General features: G+C 45.2%; 1 protein-coding gene across 1 annotated transcript in view; it reads right to left on the reverse strand.

Annotated features, from left to right (window-relative positions):
- Positions 1-815: 815 nt before the first annotated feature.
- The window catches only part of LOC102057053 (potassium channel subfamily K member 16), a 35218-nt gene continuing 12961 nt past the window's right edge, over positions 816-23072 (reverse strand). The window contains exons 5-7 of the mRNA XM_055725927.1: positions 22043-22481; positions 10796-10910; positions 816-982 (exon numbers count right to left, since the gene is read on the reverse strand). Coding sequence (XP_055581902.1) covers positions 10880-10910; positions 22043-22481 — 470 coding nt within the window. The 3' untranslated portion in view covers positions 816-982; positions 10796-10879. The remainder of the gene's footprint in view (positions 983-10795; positions 10911-22042; positions 22482-23072) is intronic.

Consider the following 23072-nt stretch of genomic DNA (forward strand, 5'->3'; position numbering starts at 1 on the left):
AGCTGGGAGCTTCATATGCCACACATTTGGCTTTGATGTTTAGTAGGTGAAAACAATGAGATGTGAACTACTCACCAATCACGTAATCTCCAAACCCTATGGTGCTGAGGGTAATGAAGGAATAGTAGAAGCCTTCTTCATAAGACCAGCCTTCTTTGTCAGAGAACAACAAGGGAGGTAGCAGGAGGAACAATAACAAGCCAGTTACCAGTGCACAGGTCTTAATCAGGAGGGAAGCTTTTTTCTAGTAAAACAGGAAAAAAAAAAAAAGAGAAGAGACTATTACAAGAAGGGTGGCAGTGAAAGTCCAGCTCAGTTTCTTGAAAATGATCCTGGACTCCATAAAAATACACAAACATTTACGACGTTCCACTAGAATAAATGGTGTGGCTCTCCCAGTCAACACAAACTGGGCATCACTTTCACGAGTCCTAGATTCATGCCAGTTTAAAGGCTGTTCTGCAAATGATCCCACATAACTTACACATGCAATTCTAACTGCGAATGATTACAAACACACCAGATTTTCTAGGACTGTGCGTGGCTCTAAGGCTCTAGCACTTCTGTTGCTGTAGGGGAAGCCATTCATCACAGAAGTTCCCTCAGTTAATAAACAACCTTATCTGACACCTCATAGGGCTGTCATAAACTAAATTTATTTGCTTCCAGTTATTCCTGAGTATTATTGCTTTTTTTGGCCAAATAGGTAAGCAGGCTGTCCTTGTTAGTCAGAGGATCCCAAATAACAGACAATGCCCTTTCTGGTTTTTCTTTCCTGAACTTGAGGGTGAGGCATACCCGTCTATGTTGCTTACCTGCCAGTGAAACACCTCCTCTAGGCGATGGGCGCAATGCTGAACCCCCAAGAGCATCAGCTGCCCAATTTCATTCAGGAGTACAAGGTTCAAGGGGATCCCAAAGAGTGCAAACAAGGTGCAGAAGATTCGACCAGCCACAGTGCTGGGGCTCAGGTTCCCATAGCCTAGGCAGGGAAGGAACGAGGTGTTAAATCTAAAACATTCTTTGCTTGCCCTCCTCCCCCAGAGGGGTGAACCTCTATCTTCTACAAAAGTTAGACGAGAAGGTCACTGCTCAAAAAGGACATTTTTTATAAATAACTGTAAGTTACATCCATTGTTTGTCATATCCTCTTGTAGGCTGGAAAATAACATTTCTTTCCCTGCCAATTTTGCTTAGTTCCTTTTCCATTTACCAGTGAATTTCCTCTCCCCTACCCACTGTCCTGGCTGGGATCTGACGTAAATGCAAAACTTCCGTTTAGTTCAGTTTTTGTAAGCATTGTTGGCATAGGGTTTGCTGGTAAATGATCCTGCATGGCTATCAGATGGTCTCTGAATCACAACAATAGTGTTTTAATTATAACAACCTTTTTCTACCTTTGTCCTACAGGACTAGCGAACTTAACACTACCTCCTTCCTTATACTCCTCTTTCGCACCACACCTTAAGCTTAAATTGTCAAAATGGTTGCCTAGAGTCAATAAACCCAAAGAAATTATATTTAACCCGAGTAAAACACTTCAGACAGAAAAAAAAAATGTTTGAAATTTTGCCTTTTTCTTCTAGTCGTATGAACGGGTCTGATAAAAGGTACTGCCCTGCAAGCACAGCTTTGCTTGGATCCTTAAAGCATCATGACTTCAACATCACTGGGGCAATATTTGTCTTCTTTCCCCACATTTTCTTTTAAAAAAAATCCTGTAAATTTGCACTTGCACTTCCATAACTTCAAGTGTTTTATGCCACAAGAAAGCTGTGTTTAAATTTGGTTTATTTCACAGCATGCATTTTAAGACAGGGAAAGGACTAATGCATGACAAGAGATTCAGCGATGGCTTGGTTGGAAGGGACCTTAAAGATCATGTAGTTCCAACCCCCTGCCATGGGCAGGGACACCTTCCCCCAGACCAGGCTGCTCCAAGCCCCATCCAACCTGGCCCTGAGTGCTTCCAGGGATGGGGCATCCACAGCTTCTCTGGGCAACTCGTACCAGTGTCTTGCCACCCTCACAGTAAAGAATTTCTTCCTAATATCAAATCTAAATCTGCCCTCTTTCACTTTAAAGCCATCACCCCTTGTCCTACCACCACAAGCCCTTGTACAAAGTCCCTCCCCACTTTCCTGCAGGCCCCTTTAGGCACTGGAAGGCTGCAGTAAGGTCTCCCCGGAGCCTTCTCTTCTCCAGGCTGAACCACCCCAACCCCCTCAGCCTGTCTTCAGACGAGAGGTGCTCCAGCCCCCTGATCATCTTTGTGGCTTCCTCTGGGCTCACTCCAACAGGTCCATGTTCTTCTTCTGTTGGGGGCCCCAGAGCTGAACGCAGCACTCCAGGTGGGGTCTCACGAAAACAGAGTAGAGGGGGAGAATTGCATCCCTTAACCTGCTGGTCACGCTGCTTTTGCTGCAGCCCAGGATACAGTTGGCTTTCTGGGCTGCCAGTGCACATTGCTGGGTCATTTTGAGCTTCTTGTCCACCAGCTCCTCCAAATTGTTCTCCTCAGGGCTGCTCTCCATCCATTCTCTGCTCAGTCTGTATTTGTGCTTGGGATTGCCCTGACCCACATGTGGGACCTTGCACTTGGCCTTGTTGAACTTCACGAGGTTCACATGAACCCACCTCTCAAGATCCCTGTGGATGGCATCCCTTCCCTTCAGCATGTCGACTGCAGCACACAGCTTTCTGTGACTTGGGTGGCATGGCTGGAGCACTTGCCAGTGAAGATCAAGTCAAAAAAGTCATTGAGTACCTCAGCTTTCTCCATATCCCAGGTAACCAGGTCTCCCGTTTCCTTCTGGAGGGAGGGCCCACACTTTCCCTACTCTTCCTTTTACCACCGATGTACCTACAGAAGCTTTTCTTGCTGCCCTTGTTGTCCCTGATCAGATTTAATTCTGTCAGGTCTTTGGCTTTCCTTAACCTGGTCCCTCTGACTTAGCCAGTCAGAGACCTGTGGCCCTGACTACATTTCCAAATCACCTCCACTCATTAGCGATTTGTGTATGTCCTTATACAAGATTGACATAGCCTGGCAAAACTTATCTTTTCACCCCAAATAATGCTATCCCCTCCCACCTACACCCAAATGCTGGCGCAGTGCAAGCACAGAGGTGCTCCTGTCACTGATGTCTTGCTACCATGCTTGTAGGTGGTACAGCCCAGGGCAAGAGAGCAGCCCCCAGGAGGGAGACATCCAAGGGCTGAGCTCTGTATGCAAGGTAAGTGGAAGCACAAACATCCACAGCTGACTAGATGGAGCCCCATTCCTTCACTAACCTCTGTCCCATGCCAGTAAGCCACTGACCAACAACATAGAAAGGTGTGTGACAATGAGCTTGGGGCATCTACATGTTCTGTGCAAAGTTTTGCACTCACAAAATCTCTCCCCTGGCAACTCTGCAAACAGTTAATTCTGCACATGCACTGGCAAACTACTTCCAGAAAAAGGCCTGGCAGTAATCTGTTTCACAGTATGTATACAGGCTGTCTTTTCATCTCGTTCCTACCCCCACAAATTCAAAATTTTACTATCTGGAAGACCTTACCTCCAGTAATTTTGGGCTTGATTTGTGAGCCCCTGGGTTTAATGGATATCGTAACACGTAAAATACCTCCAAAGTGATGGCTCCAGCAGCCTGTCCCTGGGAGGGGGCAGAGCATCCCTTGGAAAGAATGGGATGCTGTTACTAACTAGAGATTGTTTTGAAATACAGTTAAAGTAAGGGGCTAAAATAAGCCTGTACAGCAGCCTTGATTCCAGTGCTATGTTCTTCACTTACAGGCAGCTCTGCTATGTTTACACACTTTTTGCCACTGCATCCAATTGCTGACTTCTGCCAGCTTTCACCATTTCTAGACTAACAGGTGCGATAGAATGAGACATATGCAGGCAAGTACAGCTGGTAGATGACCCCCATCTAAGTGAATTTAAGGGACATGTGCCTGGTGTGATCTGTTTCACACTGGTTATGCCACATTTCAGTGGATTGGTTCCAGTTTCTCTTCCTTATGGAGTCAGGGTGCTTTGCAGGCTGGTCTGAACCCAAGAGAAAGCTGGGGGACATCTACTGCAAGGCTGGAGTCTGAACATGAGTCACATACATTTTTTTGTATGGCCAGCCATTCCCAAGGTTGTGGGTTTTTTTGTGCACTTTTTTTGTGGTTCTTTTCCTCCTCCTTCCCTTCTTTTCCTTCTATATCAAGTTTAGAAAGACTGTGTAATAGCTTTGGAAGTTCTTTTTACCAGAGCTTTCCAGGTTATCCAGTCTCAGGAGAAAAATGTCAGATGAGAAGACAACAGGTCCATGATCTCAGGTAACTACATGAAGCACAGCAGCCTTCAGGGACCCCACATAGCGATGACTGGAGAATATCTAAGGTTAAACTGTACATTACATTTAATTTAGAACACCAAATTCAATGATGTAAAAAAGTCCAGTGTGCACAGTAAGTCCAGCACACCAAACACCAGATCTGCTTTTCGTATGACTTATCTGGTTCTCCTTTCTCTGGGGCTCAGTAGCTCAAAATAGTTTTATTAAGACTTGGTAAGCAGTTGTTGTACATATGCCACAAATCCATGTTCCATTAGCTTTTTATAGAGGATACAAATTTGGATCAAAAAGCACAGGAGACTTCATATTATGCAAAACAGCCAGCAATTTACATCTGGCTAACGACACTCCCTTGCCTTTGGACTAGACAAATAGATGCCAACTTAGTTTTTCATAAGCCTCAATTGTCATAAAACTCAAGCAGGAATGAATAAATGAGACTTACTCTCTTCAGTAAACTGCAAGAGGGTATCAGTGTCTTATACCATTGAGGGCTATGCATTAGAAGACCCGAACCAAATTCAAAGACTAAACCAAAGTACACTGGCAGCTGTGTCACATCGCTCATGAACCTGCTGCTGGGATGTCACCTGGTACTCGCCTGTGCCAAGAGACACTAAGGGATGCTCTTGACTACACAAAGGTCCAAGTGTAAGCATTTTCACTGAAGGGGCTGGATTACATGCCTGTATAGATTCTCTCATTTTGAAATAAAGTGCACTGTAACTTAATTTTCCTTAGAAGGAGCAAGATAAGAGGGGTTTTATTTCTAACTGTTCATATCTACATGCTTTAACTTGTGTGCTTCTGTTACACATACTGAGAAGATTCAGTTTTATTTTCCTGCTTGCCCATTACATTCCTGTACATAAGGGATTCAGAGGCTCTGCAGACTGCTAAGAGGAGGAGACTGATGTGCAATTAACAGATTATTAGTAAAAGATCTCTTCATTTGCAAGCCAGTATCCTACTCGAAGTGCCCCCAGTTCAGCTGAGGCAACTGCTGCTTCCTGCTAGCCACAATGGGAGGCTTGTTTGGCTCCCATTCTCACTGCCCGGACATAAAAGAGTATTTAAACAAGAAGTGCTTAGAATGAAAAAAAAAAAATAATAAAAAATCTTTCGCAGGCTGAAAAGCATCTGCAAATTCACCAAATAATTTTAGCTGGGAGGGGAAAAAACCCACCCAAAATTAGATTTAAAACAAAAGCTGGAGGAATACCTAGTTACTTCTCTAACCAGTAACTTCATCAGTGAGCATTCAAACACACTTTTGATGTGATTTGGTTTAATTCTTTCTCCTACCTGAGTGGATACAAGCCTTCACTTCCCACACAGGAAGGACCTAATGCCAAATTTACAGAATGCTTTTGTTGACAGTGTTTTGCTTTGAACACTCAGCCAAGCCTGGGAGCCAGGTGTCTCACCTAACACACCAGCGCCTGATCCACAGGGCCATTGGGCAGTTCAACAAGGGGTGTCAGTGCTAGAATTACCTTATTTTGCGTTACACATTTAAATACTTGGAGAAAGATGGTCCACTTGGTAGTCAGGGTGATCTCCAGTGAGCCACAATCCTATTCTTGCAGGCACAGGAGGAAATTGCACAGTGGTCTCCTGCACCCTCAGGGAATGCTCAAACCACCAAGCTGCTCCCATCACCAGCTCCTCCAACACTTTTCAGGAGATCTAAACTTTTCTTTTCTCTGTGCTCCTTACAAGTAACCTGAATGTTTTAATCTGGGCTAAATGAAAAGTTTTGTTTATGATGAATTCAACTGTTGCATTGAGAAAAAACAAAAATATCCAAATTCAGTTTAGATGGAAAAGAGGTATTATAATTCAGCAGAAAAAGCAGAAAAAAACCCCTAAACCAACCTATCAATTACTCACACAGCCTTAAGACATGTTTGCCTGGTTCCTGAAAATGTGAGCATGGGCCCAGCTTAGCTGGGAGGTGTCCCTGGTCAAGCCCTCAGTAACCTGGTCTGACCTCATAGCTTACTGCTCTAAACAAAAGGTTGCACTAGAGACCTTCTGAGGTACCAGAAAACTTGAAATTCCTAATGTTTGTTAGGATCATAGGATAATTCAGAGGTCATTTGGTACCACCTACATTCAACTGAACATCAGCAAGTCTGGAGTTCCTATCCTCCTACAAACTTTCAAATCTCTCTGCAAGCGCTATCTACATAAAACAAATGAATGTGCTTGGCTTCAGGCTTCTCATGGTATTTCACATTAAACCCACCAAGTCTGCTCTCAGGGCAGGAACACTTGTCAGCTGGACACAGCCACTGAGCTCAGAACACCTGATCCGGGAAGTCACAGTTATTTCCAATTCATGCGTCCATGGAAGATGGCTTTGCTAAGACCTTCCAGTTGTGGTAGAGAGAGAAACAGGACTCAGAAGCCCCAAGCAGCTCCAGTACTTGCATTGGCACCTCAGTTTTATGAACAGAACAAACCAAAAAATTAAACGATTTGATTTTAAAAGCTAGTGGTGGCAGAATCTCAGAAACTGTGTCTTGTATTCAGAAGCTCATGGGGACAATACTCTTCCTTCTCCTCCTAGGCTAGCACAGACAACAGTCAGTCTCATCACAAATCCTTTCCCTAGCACCTTCTCTGAAGTTACACCACCCTGTGGTTGTTTGATTTCAGGAACTTTCATCTTGTGCCCAACTCTGAATTTGCTTTGACCTGTGCCCCATTAGTCCAAACTAACTAGGAGGACAGTAAACACAGAAAGGAGAGACTTTGGGACAGCAAGGGATAAAGATGTCAGAGATAAAACCAGCAGCCAGTTAGTCTCTCTTTCTTTAATCTTGTTTAATACTTCAGCTCCAAAGGAACTCTGAAGATGATTCTTAAGGCACTGGAGAGAGGGGGTCCCTATGGAAACATCTGCAGAAAGTGAGATTACATACAAGATCTGACATAACACATCAGAGACAGCAATGAAGAAAGCATGGAAGCTTAACAATGTTGACAAGGCATCAGCAGAAGGCCAGGACTGCCCTTCCCACATGATCAAAAGTTACAAATGCAGCTCCATTCAGATGATCAGATTGGCCAAAAACTACGTAGGCTTTGGGGCACTTGTTTAAACAACAGAATTTGGTTCATACATATCTGTTTTTTAAACCTTTGGGACTAGGGTAGCAAGTGTGTCCAGCTTGCAGGTTAGAACTTTGCTTTTTAAACAAAATTTGCATACTACTTTTAATCACTAGTGGAAATGGATGAGGCTTTCATTTAAATGTGTCCAGAGAAGGGCCATGAAGCTGGTGAAGGGTGTAGAGAACAAGTCTTACGAGGAATGGCTGAGGGAACTCGGGTTGTTTAGTTTGGAGATGAGGAGGCTCAGGGGAGACCTTGTTGCTCTCTACAACTCCGTGACAGGGGGCTGTGGGCAGGTGGGGGTCTGTCTCTTCTCCCAGATAACAAGTGACAGGACAAGAGGAAATGGCCTCAAGTTACATCAGGGGAGATTTAGATGGGATATTAGGAAAAACTTCTCCACTGAAACGGTGGTCAAGCACTGGAACAGGAATCATCGTCCCTGGAGGTGTTTAAAAAAACCCATGTAGACGTGGTGCTTAGGGACATGGTTTTAGTGATGACTTGGCAGTCCTGGGTTAAAGGTTAAACTTGATGATCTCAGAAGTCTTTTCCAACCAAAATGATTCCATGATTCTAAACGGAAGAAGGGTACAGCACAGATGATGCTGAAAATGCAGGTGTGGGGGATTCAAACTGTCAGTGGAGAAGCTAATGTCCCTCAGCTGGTGTTAACAGGGAAAGAAGCTAACATCCCTTCCTGTATCCCAGTGAGAGAGTGTTCTGGTAAGGACTTGAGAAACACACTAAGCCTTCTGAAGGGCGTTAAAGCACCTAAAGCAGAAAACAGAAGCTGACAGAGTGGAAAGAACAACTCATATAGGGAAGTGATGAAGTCAAAAGTGAAAATTACTTTGGCAGTGCTGTTTGAGAAGACCAAGTTAAAAATAGCTGATGCAAAAACCACAAAGACATTATGGCATGTAAGAGGCCAGCAAGGCACAAACAGCATTAGTTGCAGAGAAAAAAAATGGAAGAGGCAAACAGGACAAAGAAGGACTTCCAGCAGCCTGAACATGTGGAGTAGATTCCACCCAGATCCTTCATCAAAGCCACTATGTAGTACCCCTAAACTCCTGAGACTCTCTCCTCCATTACCAGTATAACTCTACCCTTTCTGAGCTCATTTGCTAGAATGTCTTTAACTCCTATACATTAATCTTGTGAAGCTGGACCTGCTTTCAGCGGTTCTATACTCACAGCCTGGGATAAACTCTTCATTGCCACATAAAGACATAAAAATCTCAACAAACCTTCCTCAAAAAACCTTAGCTGTGTCATCTACCCCATAGTCATGCCTTGTACATGAAGCTTCCTGCTGCGAACCACGCCTCTGAACTTCATTGTGTTCTTTGGAAAGGACCTCATCTCTTTAGTTGACATCATCAATTACCCTTCTCAGTCATGCAGTGATGTCTGGGCCGATGGGGCTGCACCAGCCACTATCTCAAGAACCTGCATAAAGAGCGATGGGTAACAGACTCAAGGTGAGGCTCCGAGGCCATCTGTATTTTCCTCTTCTACAACATACTGTTACTGATGGAGTGTGAAGACATTAACCTGTACGCAGTTAACAATTTAACTTGAAAAAGCAAAATCAAGGGCCAAGTTCTCTGCATAGAGGTGACTTGTACAGCATTCTCAACTCCACAACTTGAAAAATCATGAACAAGTCCCTACGGTCACGGCATCAGGTTTAAAAAGATGAGATAGAGAGCTGTAATACTTGGTTCTTTTTATTTGCTCCTGCTATCAAGTCAGTGTCTTTGTCCTTGTGTGTCCCCCTACCCCAACACAGCAAGAAGAAAAAGGGAAAAAAGATCAGTTTAGGCTTTCATGGAGTCACAACCAGAAATGTTTAGTTGAGATCTCTGCCAACATCACAAAAACCCCTTCTATTTGTACATGACAAATTCGATTATTCCCGAAATGAACTTAAATTGGTTGTGGTAAAACAGAGTCACTCTGACAGCTTAGAAACCGGTCAGGACTGACTGCTCAGGCAAGCAAGGCAGCTCCGGGCAGATGCTCCGTCCCGGCGGCGGGCCGGAGCTGCTGCGCTCGGTGAGCCTCCACCGCCACCCTCTGGTACAGCCCGCGCCCCGGGCCGCCTGCCCAGCGCAGGAGCTACACGTGCGAAGGAGCAAGGCAGAAAGATGTACTGAGCCACAGGAGGGTGACCCACCCCCCTTGCAAAAAAAACCCTCTCTCCCCCCCTGAGCTCTTGTTTGGGGGCTTCATGTTCTGAAGCTAATGCCTCTTCAATAACGATCAGAGAAATCAAGAGTGCTCCACCTGGGTGCACAAAGAAAATTCTCGATCTTAAAAAAACCCCACACCAAAACATCCCCCCCCCCAAACAACAACAACAAAAACACACCCAACAACAACAAAAAAACCCACAACCCAAAAACAACAAAAAAACAACAAAAAACCCCAACAAATAAAACCCACGACAACAAAAAACCAACCAACAAAAAAAACCCAAACCACAAACTTTATGAAAGCTGACAGATTCAACACAAATTATGAAACCTGTAAGGGCTTTTTGATATTCAGCCGCCATCTCTCCACACACCCTCCCCTCCATGGTTTTTATAATACTAGGTCACACAGTAAGAAAAAGATGTCAGGGTGAGTTATTAATTGTTTTGGGGACACACACTGACAATAATTAATAGCATCTGCCTTAAGCAACACTGTACCAAAATACATTTTTTTGTTTCCATTCTCCCAATTATTTTCATCATTCCTTCATGGCTTTGCATTACTCAGCTGGGTTTCAGCAATGAAACCCAATTCATTTTCAAACGAAACCCAATTCAACTGAATCGTTTCAGTTATCCAGCCACTTGACTTTCACCTAAACAAGCAGGTCCTCACCTCATACAGGTAGCAAGAAGAAATAATTCATAAATATAGCCTCCAAAGATTCAACAGCCAGTATTAAGAGTTTTTTAAAATCACTCCCTCTCCTTGTGACAGGAAAAGCTCATCTCAATGCACAACTCGCCTCAGACCTCTCAGGGAGCACGAGGCTTGGGAAAGTACAGGCAGTGTAGCACCATGAAGTCCAGGCCCCCAGACCTGTGTAACTTAGCAGGGATATGTACCCAGCTAATTATTGGCGAGTTGGAGATCATTACTGTGCTAACACTGACCAAGCATTTCTAGGGCTAGGTTCGTGGGTGCTTACCTATTGCATGATACAGACAAGCTACGTGAAGCCCCATGGAGCTGGAGGAGCATCTTACAGTACAGGTCCTCACTCCTGATCCTTTCCCACCTACGAGGCCACCTTGCAAGCAGAGAACTCTTACCAATGGTCGTTATTGCAGAGATGGAGAAGAAGAAAGACCCACTGAAGTCCCACCTGCCCAGGCTAGTGGTGTTTCCCTGGAGGGTTATGCCGCTTTTGTAGGCTTGGATGATACCCTGCAAAGAGACAATAATATGAGATCCCACAAACCCCCTTATGGCAAGTTCATGTGACTGGCATCTGCAGTGCTGGCTGGTAAAGTCACAAACTACAACTACTTCCAACCCTGTTGTTTCCCTTTCAACAGAGCATATCCTGTGCCTTAGAGACTAAAGAGCTAAGAGGTCAGAAAAGCCAAAAGCCAACATACTGGTTCTAAGGACAAGGCATCTACAGCATAAAAGAAAGTTGCACATGCATGTGTTAGATCATACAGGTAAATGGAGAAGAGATTGGAGGGCAAGAACTACATAAAGGAAGCCTAGCCAGTCAGTTATTAAGACTGCCTGAAGACATATTCCTTAGGAAGATAAAGTGTTTCCAGATGGGGTATTCTGATGGCAGAAGTCCCAGAACAGCAAATATACATGCATATGTAAGTGATACAGATCCCTTGCCTGTACTGGGGAGGAATGCATATGTGTTGTAGGAGATGGAGACTACACAGAATTGCCAGTCTACCAGTATTGGGCACTATAAATATGAATAAATGGATTAGATTAGCATGATGCCCGATTCTGTCCAATCCACCTGGGAAAGACTCAGAAGTTGCTATGCCGAATTGTGCAGTTACACTGAAATAAGATGTCAGATGTCTTAACAGTGTCCACATCTGACTATACCTTCTCATTCTGATGAAGTTAATGATACTGAGTTGTTTCCAAAACAATGTTAATCACAATATGTACAATGAAATTTCACACCCACTGACCAAGAATCCTAGAGAGCTGGTTATCCTTGAATGCAAAGTGTAGCTGAGAATACACAAGATTCATCACCTCCGAGGAACGCATGCAGATACTGAATAATACTATCCTTATCCTAACAATAAGGCTGCTGATAAAGCTTTCATCGTTGAGCATAAAAGGACTCACTCTCAGGTTAGATTTGCAGCCATTGCAGGTTTTACAAAGAAGCTGTAGTTTATACATGTATCAAGCAAACCAGCACTTCAAACCTTCAAAGCAGCGAAGCTTTGTCCCATTTTACTGATGCAACACACTGCGAGTGAATTTATATAAACACTATACTGGGCTGTGGATTAAAAACTGTTTCCAGAGACCCAAGCAGCAGCTTAACTACAGCAACTATCATCTTTTCTCCAGAGCTACTAGTTCTCACATGAAGAGCAGAGAGCAGCTCAGAGATCAACACATACTTTTCTGAGTAAGAAACATTGTTTGATAGTTGCATTCTCAGAAATAGCTTCACCTACTCAGAACTCGAGGAAATTTAAACCGTTCAAGGTCACATTACAATCTGCAAAATTCTAACAACATGGTCTTCTCCGCACAAGAGAGAGCAGAGAGCCCTTGCTCTGGAAAGGGCTAAGCCCCAGATGCTATAACACATTATGCTTCCTTCTGTGGGCAGTTGTTGCAACTTGAGTGGGGCAACTCACAGGAAGAATTAGTATGCAAGCATTAACGACATGAAAGAATCAAGTCCCCCTGCCAAAAAAACCCCAAACAACCAAAAAAACAACCCCAAAAACAGAGAGAAAAGGTTGTATCAGAAAGCCTCCAGTGGGATTTGTTTTGAATAGCTGTGTGTGATTTCTCCCCCACCCCTTCTTCCAGGGCTAGTGTCTGCACTGAGGTTTGTCAGGCTGCACGGGATACAGGCTCTGACCTTTCTCTGTTCTTAAACCTCAGGTCAAGTGGTGTAAGAAATTCTGCAGACAATGGCCTAGTCAGGAATCACCGTCCCCATGAACTTAAATAACTCCCAAACTAAACCACATGGCAAGGGAGACACTGGAATTTTATACAGATGACCTGTATTTTTTTCCCCTCCAGAAAGCGGTGCTTAAATTTGAAAACAAGCAGCTTGTTACTTATTCTCTCAAATGTTCCTTCTGTAGCCTGTGATCTCTAAGTAGCTAGTCTTGAACAGGTGCATACCTGCAGGAACAGCAACAGTCTGGCTCTCAGATAAATTTATTATCAAACTGATCACCACCAGGTACAGCATGCTCATTGTCCGTTCTCCTGCCTGATGTCCTGCTGATACAAGCTCAGCAGCTGACAATGTTACACACAGCATCAAGTTTTTAAAGCCAGAAACACCCAAGAACCAGAGATGACTGCAAGAAACCGTGGCTGAACTGACCCAAAGGAACAGAAACTTCCTTTCTGCAGGCAGGGGAAATGAGCGGCCCGCACAAGACATCGCGTGAGAAGCAAGCGGCACCACCCAAGTCCTTGAGCGTTTAATCTCACACCATTGCACCGCTTCCGCTCTGCATGGGTTGGGACCGAGCAGCTGCGAGCACCCACGCCAGCTTTGCGGTGATTTATAGCAGCACACCGTCCTGGCGTCGCTGTCTTAACTTTTCCTGAGGTGACACCGCTGCCAGCGAGTACAGCATTTGTGCCAAGAGCCTGCGGGTAGGCTGAAGTGTTCGCGCTAAGCAGCACGATGCTCCTCAGGACAGGCAGGGAGGTACCGTGTGACCATCCCTGGCAAAGCGCAAGCCCTGAGCCCACCGCGTACCAGCTGCTTCCTGGGACTGGGCACTTGGGATGTTTGCAGCGTGTCTCCAAGTGCCTTCACGAAGAAGCCTTGAGCTAACCATTTCCTTGTTAAATCTTGTTATCAAGCATCCAGATAACATCATTAACCATCAGGCCCACTGTGCCTGTCACAGGGACCACTGGATACTCCTATGAATCAAAGCCACTTGAAGAAATGGACACTCCCAAGAGAAACGTCAAGTTCATTACTGTTAGGGAGAGTGAGCCACTGCTGCCATCCTTAGAGACAAAGGTGACAGAAAATTAAAAGACTGATTCTTCTGAGAACAGTAGAACTAATGGGGTTTGCCTCCCTACAGATACGCCCGTAGAGGCAGATTCATGGCAGACAAACCTCGAGATAGCTATGACTACACAGAAATCACTTCTGGCACAGGAAACCATTGGCCAGCAAACTCCTGAAGGCTGAGGGGCATTCAGGGTACTGGTGTACACTTGCCCTAATTTAATGTTTCTCCAGACTTCTGCTTTTGCCTAGTGCTTTTTTTCATAGAAAAGTTTAAAGTGGTTTATCATTTTTGATGGAATGCAAGAAAACCCCAGCTAATAAACACCCTAAAAGAAGAGCTGCATTCTCCCTGCTTTCCCCACTGAAGAGCCATTGATACATTTCTGCTGATGATTTAAAAAAAACCACTTCTGGCCTGTGGGTTCAAGATGCACTAAAAAAGAACTGAATCCTATACATTGGGTCACATCTACATGGCTCACTCAGCCTGGCTTTTCAAGAACCAGAGACTTTTTTTTTGTTTTGCTTTACACCAATGTTGAGGTGAAGTCCTAGGGACTTTCCTTTCTCTCTTAATTAGGCTAGTCATTTATACAGTGTCTGCTCCAAAATGCAAAAAAAAAAACCCCAAAAACCCAAACACCTAAAATGCACCTAGTAGAAGTAGCATCTCAAATCCAGTGTTCAAGAGCAGATACTCATCTGATCTAAGACCCCAGTCAATACACCAGCTGCTCAAACACAGTGAATCTTGAAATTGCAGAACTTGGGCTTGATATTTTGGGAACTTGAAAGCTCAATGTGTGCAACTCAAAGAAGAACAGGAAGGAAACAGGCAGGTGTTTAATATAATCAGAAAGAAACAGAACTCAGTTCCACTTTGGTTTCTACTGACAGACAAGTTGCACAACATAAAAAAGTAATTTAATTTCTCTGCACTTATTTCTCCCCCCCCACCCCAAAATAATAATTTAGAGTTCACAGTGACTACTGCATTCAGTTCATATTGTCTAGTTTAAAAAAAAACAAACAAAACCAACACACACACACACACACAAAGTAAGGTTGCTGCTTCTACCAGGACACCCACTTAGGTATCCAGACTCAGCCTATAGAGTTCAGCTCCTTCCAGACATTTGAGCGTTACATCTTTTTCTTTCCTGCAAAATGTTTATTCTTTTCCATTTGCTGTGGAGTTGCTCTACCCTCCAACCCTACTCGTAAGTCCTTCTCATTTACTACGCGTGCTGTGTTATCAGTTCTGGGCAACTCCCAGCTTCCTCCACTGACACGCTTCTGCTCTTCCAGAACCCTCTTATCGCAGGCGGGCCCCTGACGGCTGCAGCATGGCTCCTCAGCACCACGTGCTGCAAAGGGGGCAAACACTGCTTACTCTGACCTCCTTAACAGCAGCTAAAAATTTACTCTTTCATCTCTGTGCTGAGTCACAACTGCACGTGCCACGGGGAATAGCTTCCAAAAAAAGTAGTAAGGATCAGTAAAAAAAGATCAGTAGTGAGGAACAAAGGCATATGTCAACTGAGATGCTACCTTCTTTGCAATATCCACTTTCTTCAGAAAGTGCTTCTCTTTCCTTCTACAATATTACAGCAAAAAATAAAATGTATATAAAGGATTGATCAAACTGATTCTAATTAACTGCCCTCCCATAAGAGCAGCAAGATATACAGTGAAAATAGGGAAAGTGAAGCCACAGAAGATTATGGCCCCATGAAGGATCTCCATAAAAATTCCTGACTCTCAGACTCAAAATTTCTTATTTCTAGGGAGGAGAAAAAAAACCCCAACCAACAAACCAACCAAAAATTGAGACGCACACAAGCTACTTTTTTCTGGAGGAAAGTATTACAGAAGGAGTCATACAAACGACCCTTTCATAAACCACAGCTCCAGTCACTGTGTTTCTGAACACACATTTGTGTGAACACACATTGCCCTGTGCTTCTGAACTACGGCATTTTGGCCAGAGGCCACGGTAATCTTGATATATTTGCAGGCAAAAGCAGTATTTCCTAGTTGTATTTGAAAGCAGTTCTCAAGGCAGGTAAAAAAACATGCAAATGGACTGGGGTAAGAAACTTAATTCCCAAATTCCTTTGAAGTTATATGTTCATATACAAACAAAAAAACCCAACCACCAAACTTTTGCAGGGAGTACATGCCCTCCCCACAATTGTTTGCCTCATCCTGTCCTCACCATCACAATCTATCGAGGAGGGAAGGGAGATGTTCAAGGCACCAAAATACCATTTAGCTTCATGAGAAAATACAAACTCAGGATTTGTGACCTAGAAATCCTGTGCAGTGTTGGCATGTAAACATTCATTTATGTCTACAGAATACCAGCTGTAAATCAGAAGAAAACAGTTAACATTAACCTTGGTCTCAGATTGTAAGGACAAAGGTTATAGTCTGGTTTGGTTGGAAGGGACCTTAAAGATCATGTAGTTCCAACCACCCTGCCATGGGCAGGGACAGCTTCCACTAGACCAGGTTGCTCCAAGCCCCATCCAACCTGGCCTTGAGCGCTGCCAGGGATGGGGCATCCACAGCTTCTCTGGGCAACCTGCTCCAGTGTCCTGCTACCCTCATAATAAATAATTTCTTCTTTATATCAAATCTAAATCTGCCCTCTTTCACTTTAAAGCCATCACCCCTTGTCCTACCACCACAAGCCCTTGTACAAAGTCCCTCCCCACTTTCCTGCAGGCCCCTTTAGGCACTGGAAGGCTGCAGTAAGGTCTCCCCGGAGCCTTCTCTTCTCCAGGCTGAACCACCCCAACCCCCTCAGCCTGTCTTCAGAGGAGAGGTGCTCCAGCCCTCTGACCATCTTTGTGACCCTCCTCTGGACTCACTCCAAGGTCAATTAGCTTCAAAAAAATTAAAAAATAGATTATGAAACACACCTTTCCCAGCAATGAGCTCTTACCTCCTGTCCTTGCCTGGAGGAGAAACTTACCTGAATTCTGATCAAAGGAAGAGCAGGCACAAAGTGCATTATGAATCTAATTGAATCCACCTGGTTTAACTTCACACCACTTGAATAACCTGAGACCTGATCAAATAACTGTCCCCCCACCTCCCCCAACCATGTTTGCTAATATAATTAGTACTACTTCACCTAGGCTAAATGAGCTGTACTGGCAAATGCACTTTTACTTTGCAGCTGGGTCTGTACTATGGTTTCTGAAATGTATCTAGACTTATTCTTCAACCGAAAAGGAGTAAGAGCTGTAGTAAAGTACAGTAATGCTACAGCCAATGCCACCCTAAGACACTAGTACTTTTTATGAAAATTAAGCTTTTCTATCAAGGAAGAATCTGTGGCATGATTCATGGGACAAGGCACTGTTTGCTTCCCAAACCCCACTGTAACTTGAGAGCTGGACTGCAATGGAAATACGCAGGGTCTGTTGAAAGGAACTGCCTGTATAATCTGCAGAACAGGGCACAGCAGGTTGCTTTGCATCATCCTTGTAAAATCAAGAAGTTCTCTAGCAGCTATTTTGTCTTTTAGTTGCACATTTAAAAAGGATAGTGCATGATGAACAAGTACGTGTAAAAGTAACCCACATCTTCAAACAACTCGCAATTATTACCATTTCTCTTTTTAGAAGGCACCCCCCTCCCCTGGACTTTAGATAGCCACTGCTAGTGGTGTGTGTCAAACCTTCCTGCTGAGACAGTTATCGGTCAATTCCAGCTTGCTATGCTTCCTTACTTGTTACATTCCACCAAGCCTGACCAGCTGTAACAGAATGAGGTAATACCAAAGAACATGTCTTTAGGCAGAGGTATATAAATATAATAGGTTCCTGTGTTTCACCCCCCCCTCCTTCTCTTTTTAAACACAGGTACTAGACACTACATCATTGATCAGAAGACCTAGAAGCAAACCAACTAAGCAGAACCATGGGTTCATCAGTAAGTCCCCTCCTTACCTTCCAAGAAGTCCAACAGTGCTAGCCTATTGCCTTACAGAATACTATATGCCTACTGCCTTGGAAAGATTTTAACTTCTGTCAAAAGTATTCCATAACAGGATATTATAAGCACAGAATGCACTTGGTAAGGTATCCATGGTGCTTTTTAATTAATGGGTCTGGAGAACCACAAACTGGCTGTAACTCCTACGTTGGTTAAGTTCATTTTGATAAGAAGGAAAATGGAAAGAACAGTTACAAGGGATCAACCCTATTTCATCTGTGACAAGCCAGTGGCTATTTGACTAAAGTTGGTGCTGTACAGATGTCATTGCTTCACAATACCAAGAGCCAATGCTGTTCTTTAAAGTCCCTTATCACCAACAAGTGATCTCTGATGCTCACCCCTTAGGAGTCAGTCTGCTGCATCATCTGTGAGCAGGATGATTTTAGTAAACTTTGTTTGCAGGTTTGTATTTCCTGACAGCTGGCACAAATCTCTGCTGGTTCAATGTCAGTGCAAGCCAAGGTATTGATGATGATCTTTCAGTCACGTGGGATCTCATTGCTCTTGTAAACATGAACTAAAACTCTGAGTAGCTGTAGCTGTTGACTCTGGAGATAACAGTATCTAGATGCACCTGCAGGCTTTTAGTTTATGGCCTGCCCTTTAGAATTAGGACTTTTTCACTACACTTATCTTAAAGTCTTGCTAGACAAAAAAAAGGAAAGAATATTTCATTTAGCTCTGCTTTATTCTCTCCTTCCCAGTTTATGTACCTAACTGGGTTTAAATAACATTATGCATCTACCGTAATAGATAGTGGGTAGAACAATATAATACATTCAGGAGACAGCTGTATTAGAGAAATATGTATAACAAAAAGGATTATAGCAGAAAAGGAAGGGTACCATGAAAAGAATGTCATGGTAACACCCTAACACAGAAAACACACTGTTCCAAGTCTGGCCATATGGCCAATCATCTGACTGAAGAGATACTGAAAAGTGCAGCAGCTACAGCTACACCGGTGTCTGTAACCACTGCAAATGATGCAGGAAAAGGACTGAGTTTGAAGGAACGCTCAGCTGCAGCAGAGCTACACATACACTCACCCTAGGCAGTAAAACGGGGAGACTCACACACTAGAAGTCCATCACGCTGGGTAGTGTGTCTAGGTGTCCTCCAGCCCCAAAAAATCAGAGAGGGTCTCAGCCAGTACAGAAAGTACCCTCTGTGTGCAGCCTCACTTTCTGTACACTTCTCAAATCTGGAACCAACATATTTGCCTGGGCAGACACTCTTACGTACTTTTCCCCAGCTAAGTCCAGCTACTGCTCTTTGCTGTACTGAGGGTGTATCACCTGAAGCCTGCCATTCAAAGCTTATCATTGCATCCGTTTCCATTTTCTGCAAGTCTTATCACTGAGAGCTTCCTTTGCGACCTCACAGCCAGTAACTCTCGCATGTGAAAACCACCACCATATTTATAATAAAAAGCAAGATATTGCCCTCTTTGTATATTGCCTAATGACTCTTGAGGAACTGTTTGCTCTCGGTCTTGTTCCTGGTGAGCATGTGTTCACATCACAGACTGTATACAATGTTAGAAAAACAGCCTAGGGTTAGATGGGTCAACAAAACCAGACCTGCATCTTCCTTGAGATGTTACTGGATGCACAGTAGAAGACACATGGCCAGAATTTCTCCATTGTCCCCTATGATGTTCTGGTTCTAAACATAAGTACCAAAAGCCAAGAAAAATGCAAATCCATCTTCCCGATATACATATACATATATATGCATGTATAAACATACGAGCATGCATTTTTCATTTGCTTATATACAAAACATTTGCACATGCAACCCTCAACTATTTAGGGAAGTGAAACTCTTCAGCATCCCACAGGTGCTCATCCCACTGAGCCAGCCAGTCCTTCCAGGCAAACCCCCCCACCAAAACAGCTGTGGGAAACAAGGACCCACCGCTACAGATATCATACTTTCTAACACTTTCTCCTCTGCTGTTAAGTTTTTGTTGTTGGTCTGCTATTTCCATGTCCTTCTGTTTTTTCTTTTGTTAACTAGGAAATTACTTCTTCCCTGGAAAGGATCCAAGCCATAGAAATTACTGAATGAGAATTCACTGCTCTAGCTACCACAGCACGGTCTGTTTGCTTTTGTCTTTGTCTTTCCTCCTGCCCATCTTCACGCTGTGCTCTCCTCCTGGCTCCTCAAAGCAGGAGCTCTCTATTGCCCTCCATCTGTGCAAGGGCTGGAACAGCAGATTTCTACTCTCGGTCGGTAACTAGGAACTGAGCGATAAACAGGTTGTAAAATGATGTTTGTACATTGCTTAGCAAACTGGGATTTTATTCTATATTGGCCCCTATACACTTAAAATAAACAGACTTTACAATTATCTAGGATGAAAGAGCTGTTAGAAAACAATGAGGAACTGTCAGTAACATCAAAGCAATTAAAATTCACACACTGCTTTATGTTTTCACAAACACGCTTTATATGTCTTTCTTAATTAGCAAATAATCAGCCGTGTATCTAGAATACAAGTTTGTTATCTGAAGAGGGCCAGATGACAGTGCCTGATAAAATATGTTCAATTTACTGCAGTAGCAATTTACTGCAAAGAAAACCATCTCACTTTCTTGAGCACACCTACAATATCCAAGCAATTGCTACACAGGAAATTAGAAAGGGGCGTAAGAAAGCCGTTCTGCAGATTATGTGTTTAAGATTAATTTCTCGCTGTGAAAAAGTTATTACAAATAATACACAAAGCCTTACAAACTCAGACTATGGTTTCTCCAAGTATGAAGGTATGCGCAGACACTCTGTAAAATAAAATGCAACTTCTTTGTAACTTCCTCATCTAGGGCTTGCTTAGGTCACAATTAAGTACTCACACAGCTTATTATAACAGCGTCTAAAGGGATCTGGGCAGCTGTCCTATTCCTTTGACTACCAGACAGTATCAGGAATTAGCAGAGGTCACCCTACAGTAAAACAAACATCCAAATGACATTAAAAAGGCCTTTCTACCTATCCAGTTGTGATCATCATCTTATCTCCATTACTATCAGCTCGTTATTGTGATTCATCAAGCAAAAGCCTTCCATCCTCAGAGCAAGAGCCCTGCCTAGCACACACTGTTCAACGGACCAGACCACTGCTGAATGGAGCACAGCTCAGACCTGCCTCTACGAAGTGCCAGACTGGTCTTCTCTGGTGCATTTCTCACTTCTCTCTGGCCATATTCCCCAGACAGCGCAGTACACACCACACTATAAATAAGAGTAGATATCACACAGTAGCTTACAAGGGTCCAGATTTACATCATGTCTTCAACATACCACTGACTGCCACAGAGAATTTACCATCTAGAAAGTCAAGGGATGAGAGCCTGACGTAAGTTATCAGCATAATTCTGTCTGCCAGGGCCTTGCTGAAACTCCTGACAAGATTCTGTTTGATGGTTTCTGCATTTTCCTCTCTGTTGGAAAAAAACAAACCTGGAAACAGCCACGTGCCTTTTAGGTCCTTTGAATTCTGGTGGCCAGCTACTATGGTTTCAGCCACCACCGAACACTGCTTTTACAAAACACCCCAAGTTTTCTGTGTTTGTTTGGCAACATGTATTGGAGGCAGACAGACCAAAGCAAGCAGTATATATTCAACCTCCAGCGCCAGAACTGGAAGGGTTTGGGTAAATATTCAAGTTGCCTCAGTATCGTAGGGTTTTCTTTTTCAGACAAAACCTGAGCAAGTTGAGAACCCATTTATCCCGCTTTGCTGATATCTACATCATAAAAATGCATCCACTTGTACTTCAATAAGACTACCTTTGGCCCCCGTTTTGCAACCACCCTGCAGACATCCTCAGGAACATTATTAATATCCTCAAGTTGCGTTACCAGGATTTTCTGTTTCCCTTTCCCTAACAAGTAACAAACCGTTGACACCAGCGTAAGCACCAACTACACTTACCACGGCGAAACCTTTCCGCCAGCACGTCCCCCTGGGAGGATGGCACGGACCAGAAGGCACCGAGCCCCGCAGCCCCAGCACAACCCCCGGAGCCGCGGCCGGGGGCGGGACACGGCCCCCACCGCACGGAGCGGAGCGGGGCTGCACCGCCCGCCGCGGGGAGCTGCCCACAGACCGGGAGGCCTTCCCACGCCGCGGGGACAGCTTCCTCGGGGCCGGGCCACGTGTGCCCGTAGGCAGCGAGGGGCACAGGCGTTCCGGTTACTCGCAGGCAGGAGGCGACGGTGCTCCGCTGCCCCCCGCCCGCCCGGGACGGAGCGGCGCCGGTCCCGCAGCTCCCCGCCGCTGCCGTGCCGGCGGAGCCCGGGCTCACCTGGATGAGCCGCTGCAGGCCGGGCCCCTGCAGGCAGGTGTGGTTGCCCAGCAGCTCCCAGTGCTGCCGGAGGAGGTGTTGGGCCGCCCGCACCTCGGCCGGCCGCTCCAGCGCCTGCAGCACGCCGGCGCCCAGCCCCACATAGCCCACGTAGACCAGCAGCAGCGCCGGCACCCCCCAGCGCCCCCGCCGCCGCCGCTGCTGCCGCGCCGCCACCATCGGCCCCGCCGCCGGAGAAGCTGCCGGGCCGGGGGCGGGAGGAGCGGAGGGCTGCGCCGGGCAGGGCAGGGTGCCCGGCCGGCCCCCAGCGCCTCCCCCCCGGCCTGGCCCCGACCTGCCCCTTCCCACCGGGGCCGGGCCGGGCAGCTGGTCCCGCCGCCCCGCCCCGCTCCCCGCCGCAGGCTGCGCCCCGGTGCCGCCCGGCGGGCCCCGAGCCCGGCTCGCCCCCCCGGGGGTGCTGCCCGGCCCGCCCGCTCATCCAGCCCCCCGTACCGGCACCGGGCGCGGCTCGCTCCGGCGGCAGCTTGCACCGGCGGGGCTCCCCTCCCGCCCAGCTGCCGAGCCGATTCCAGAGGCGGTGACAGGTGTTTCCCAAACCCACTTTTCCATATCAAAAATTGTAAAGATGGCAAGTTTGTGAGCGTCCTTTTATCGTTCGTGGTTTTCCTGTGAGAGACAGGAGCGTTTTCTCCATATAGTTAGTTCCCAAGGCCTGTCAGAAATTACAGGGCTACACCAAATGCTCCCCTCCATCCTCTCACCAGCAGCAAACCCAAGCAAATCACTCTGAGCGTATAAAAAGTTTGCAGTTTACCTGCTTTGCTGCAGCACATGAGATAAAGGGGAATAAGCCCAGTGAACTTCTGAACACAATGCCTTTGTACTCCGTCAGATGGTAAAGCCTTCTCACACTGCCCTGTGTTGACTTCTTGGTTTGTTTTTGGTTTTAATTTTTTCTTTGCTGAGGAATGTCCATGCTATGACAAATCAGTCAGCCTTCAAACAGGTATTGTATCACTGGAATAGCTCT

This window comes from Falco cherrug, chromosome 13, assembly GCF_023634085.1.
Source record: "Falco cherrug isolate bFalChe1 chromosome 13, bFalChe1.pri, whole genome shotgun sequence".
Classification (NCBI taxonomy): domain Eukaryota; kingdom Metazoa; phylum Chordata; class Aves; order Falconiformes; family Falconidae; genus Falco; species Falco cherrug.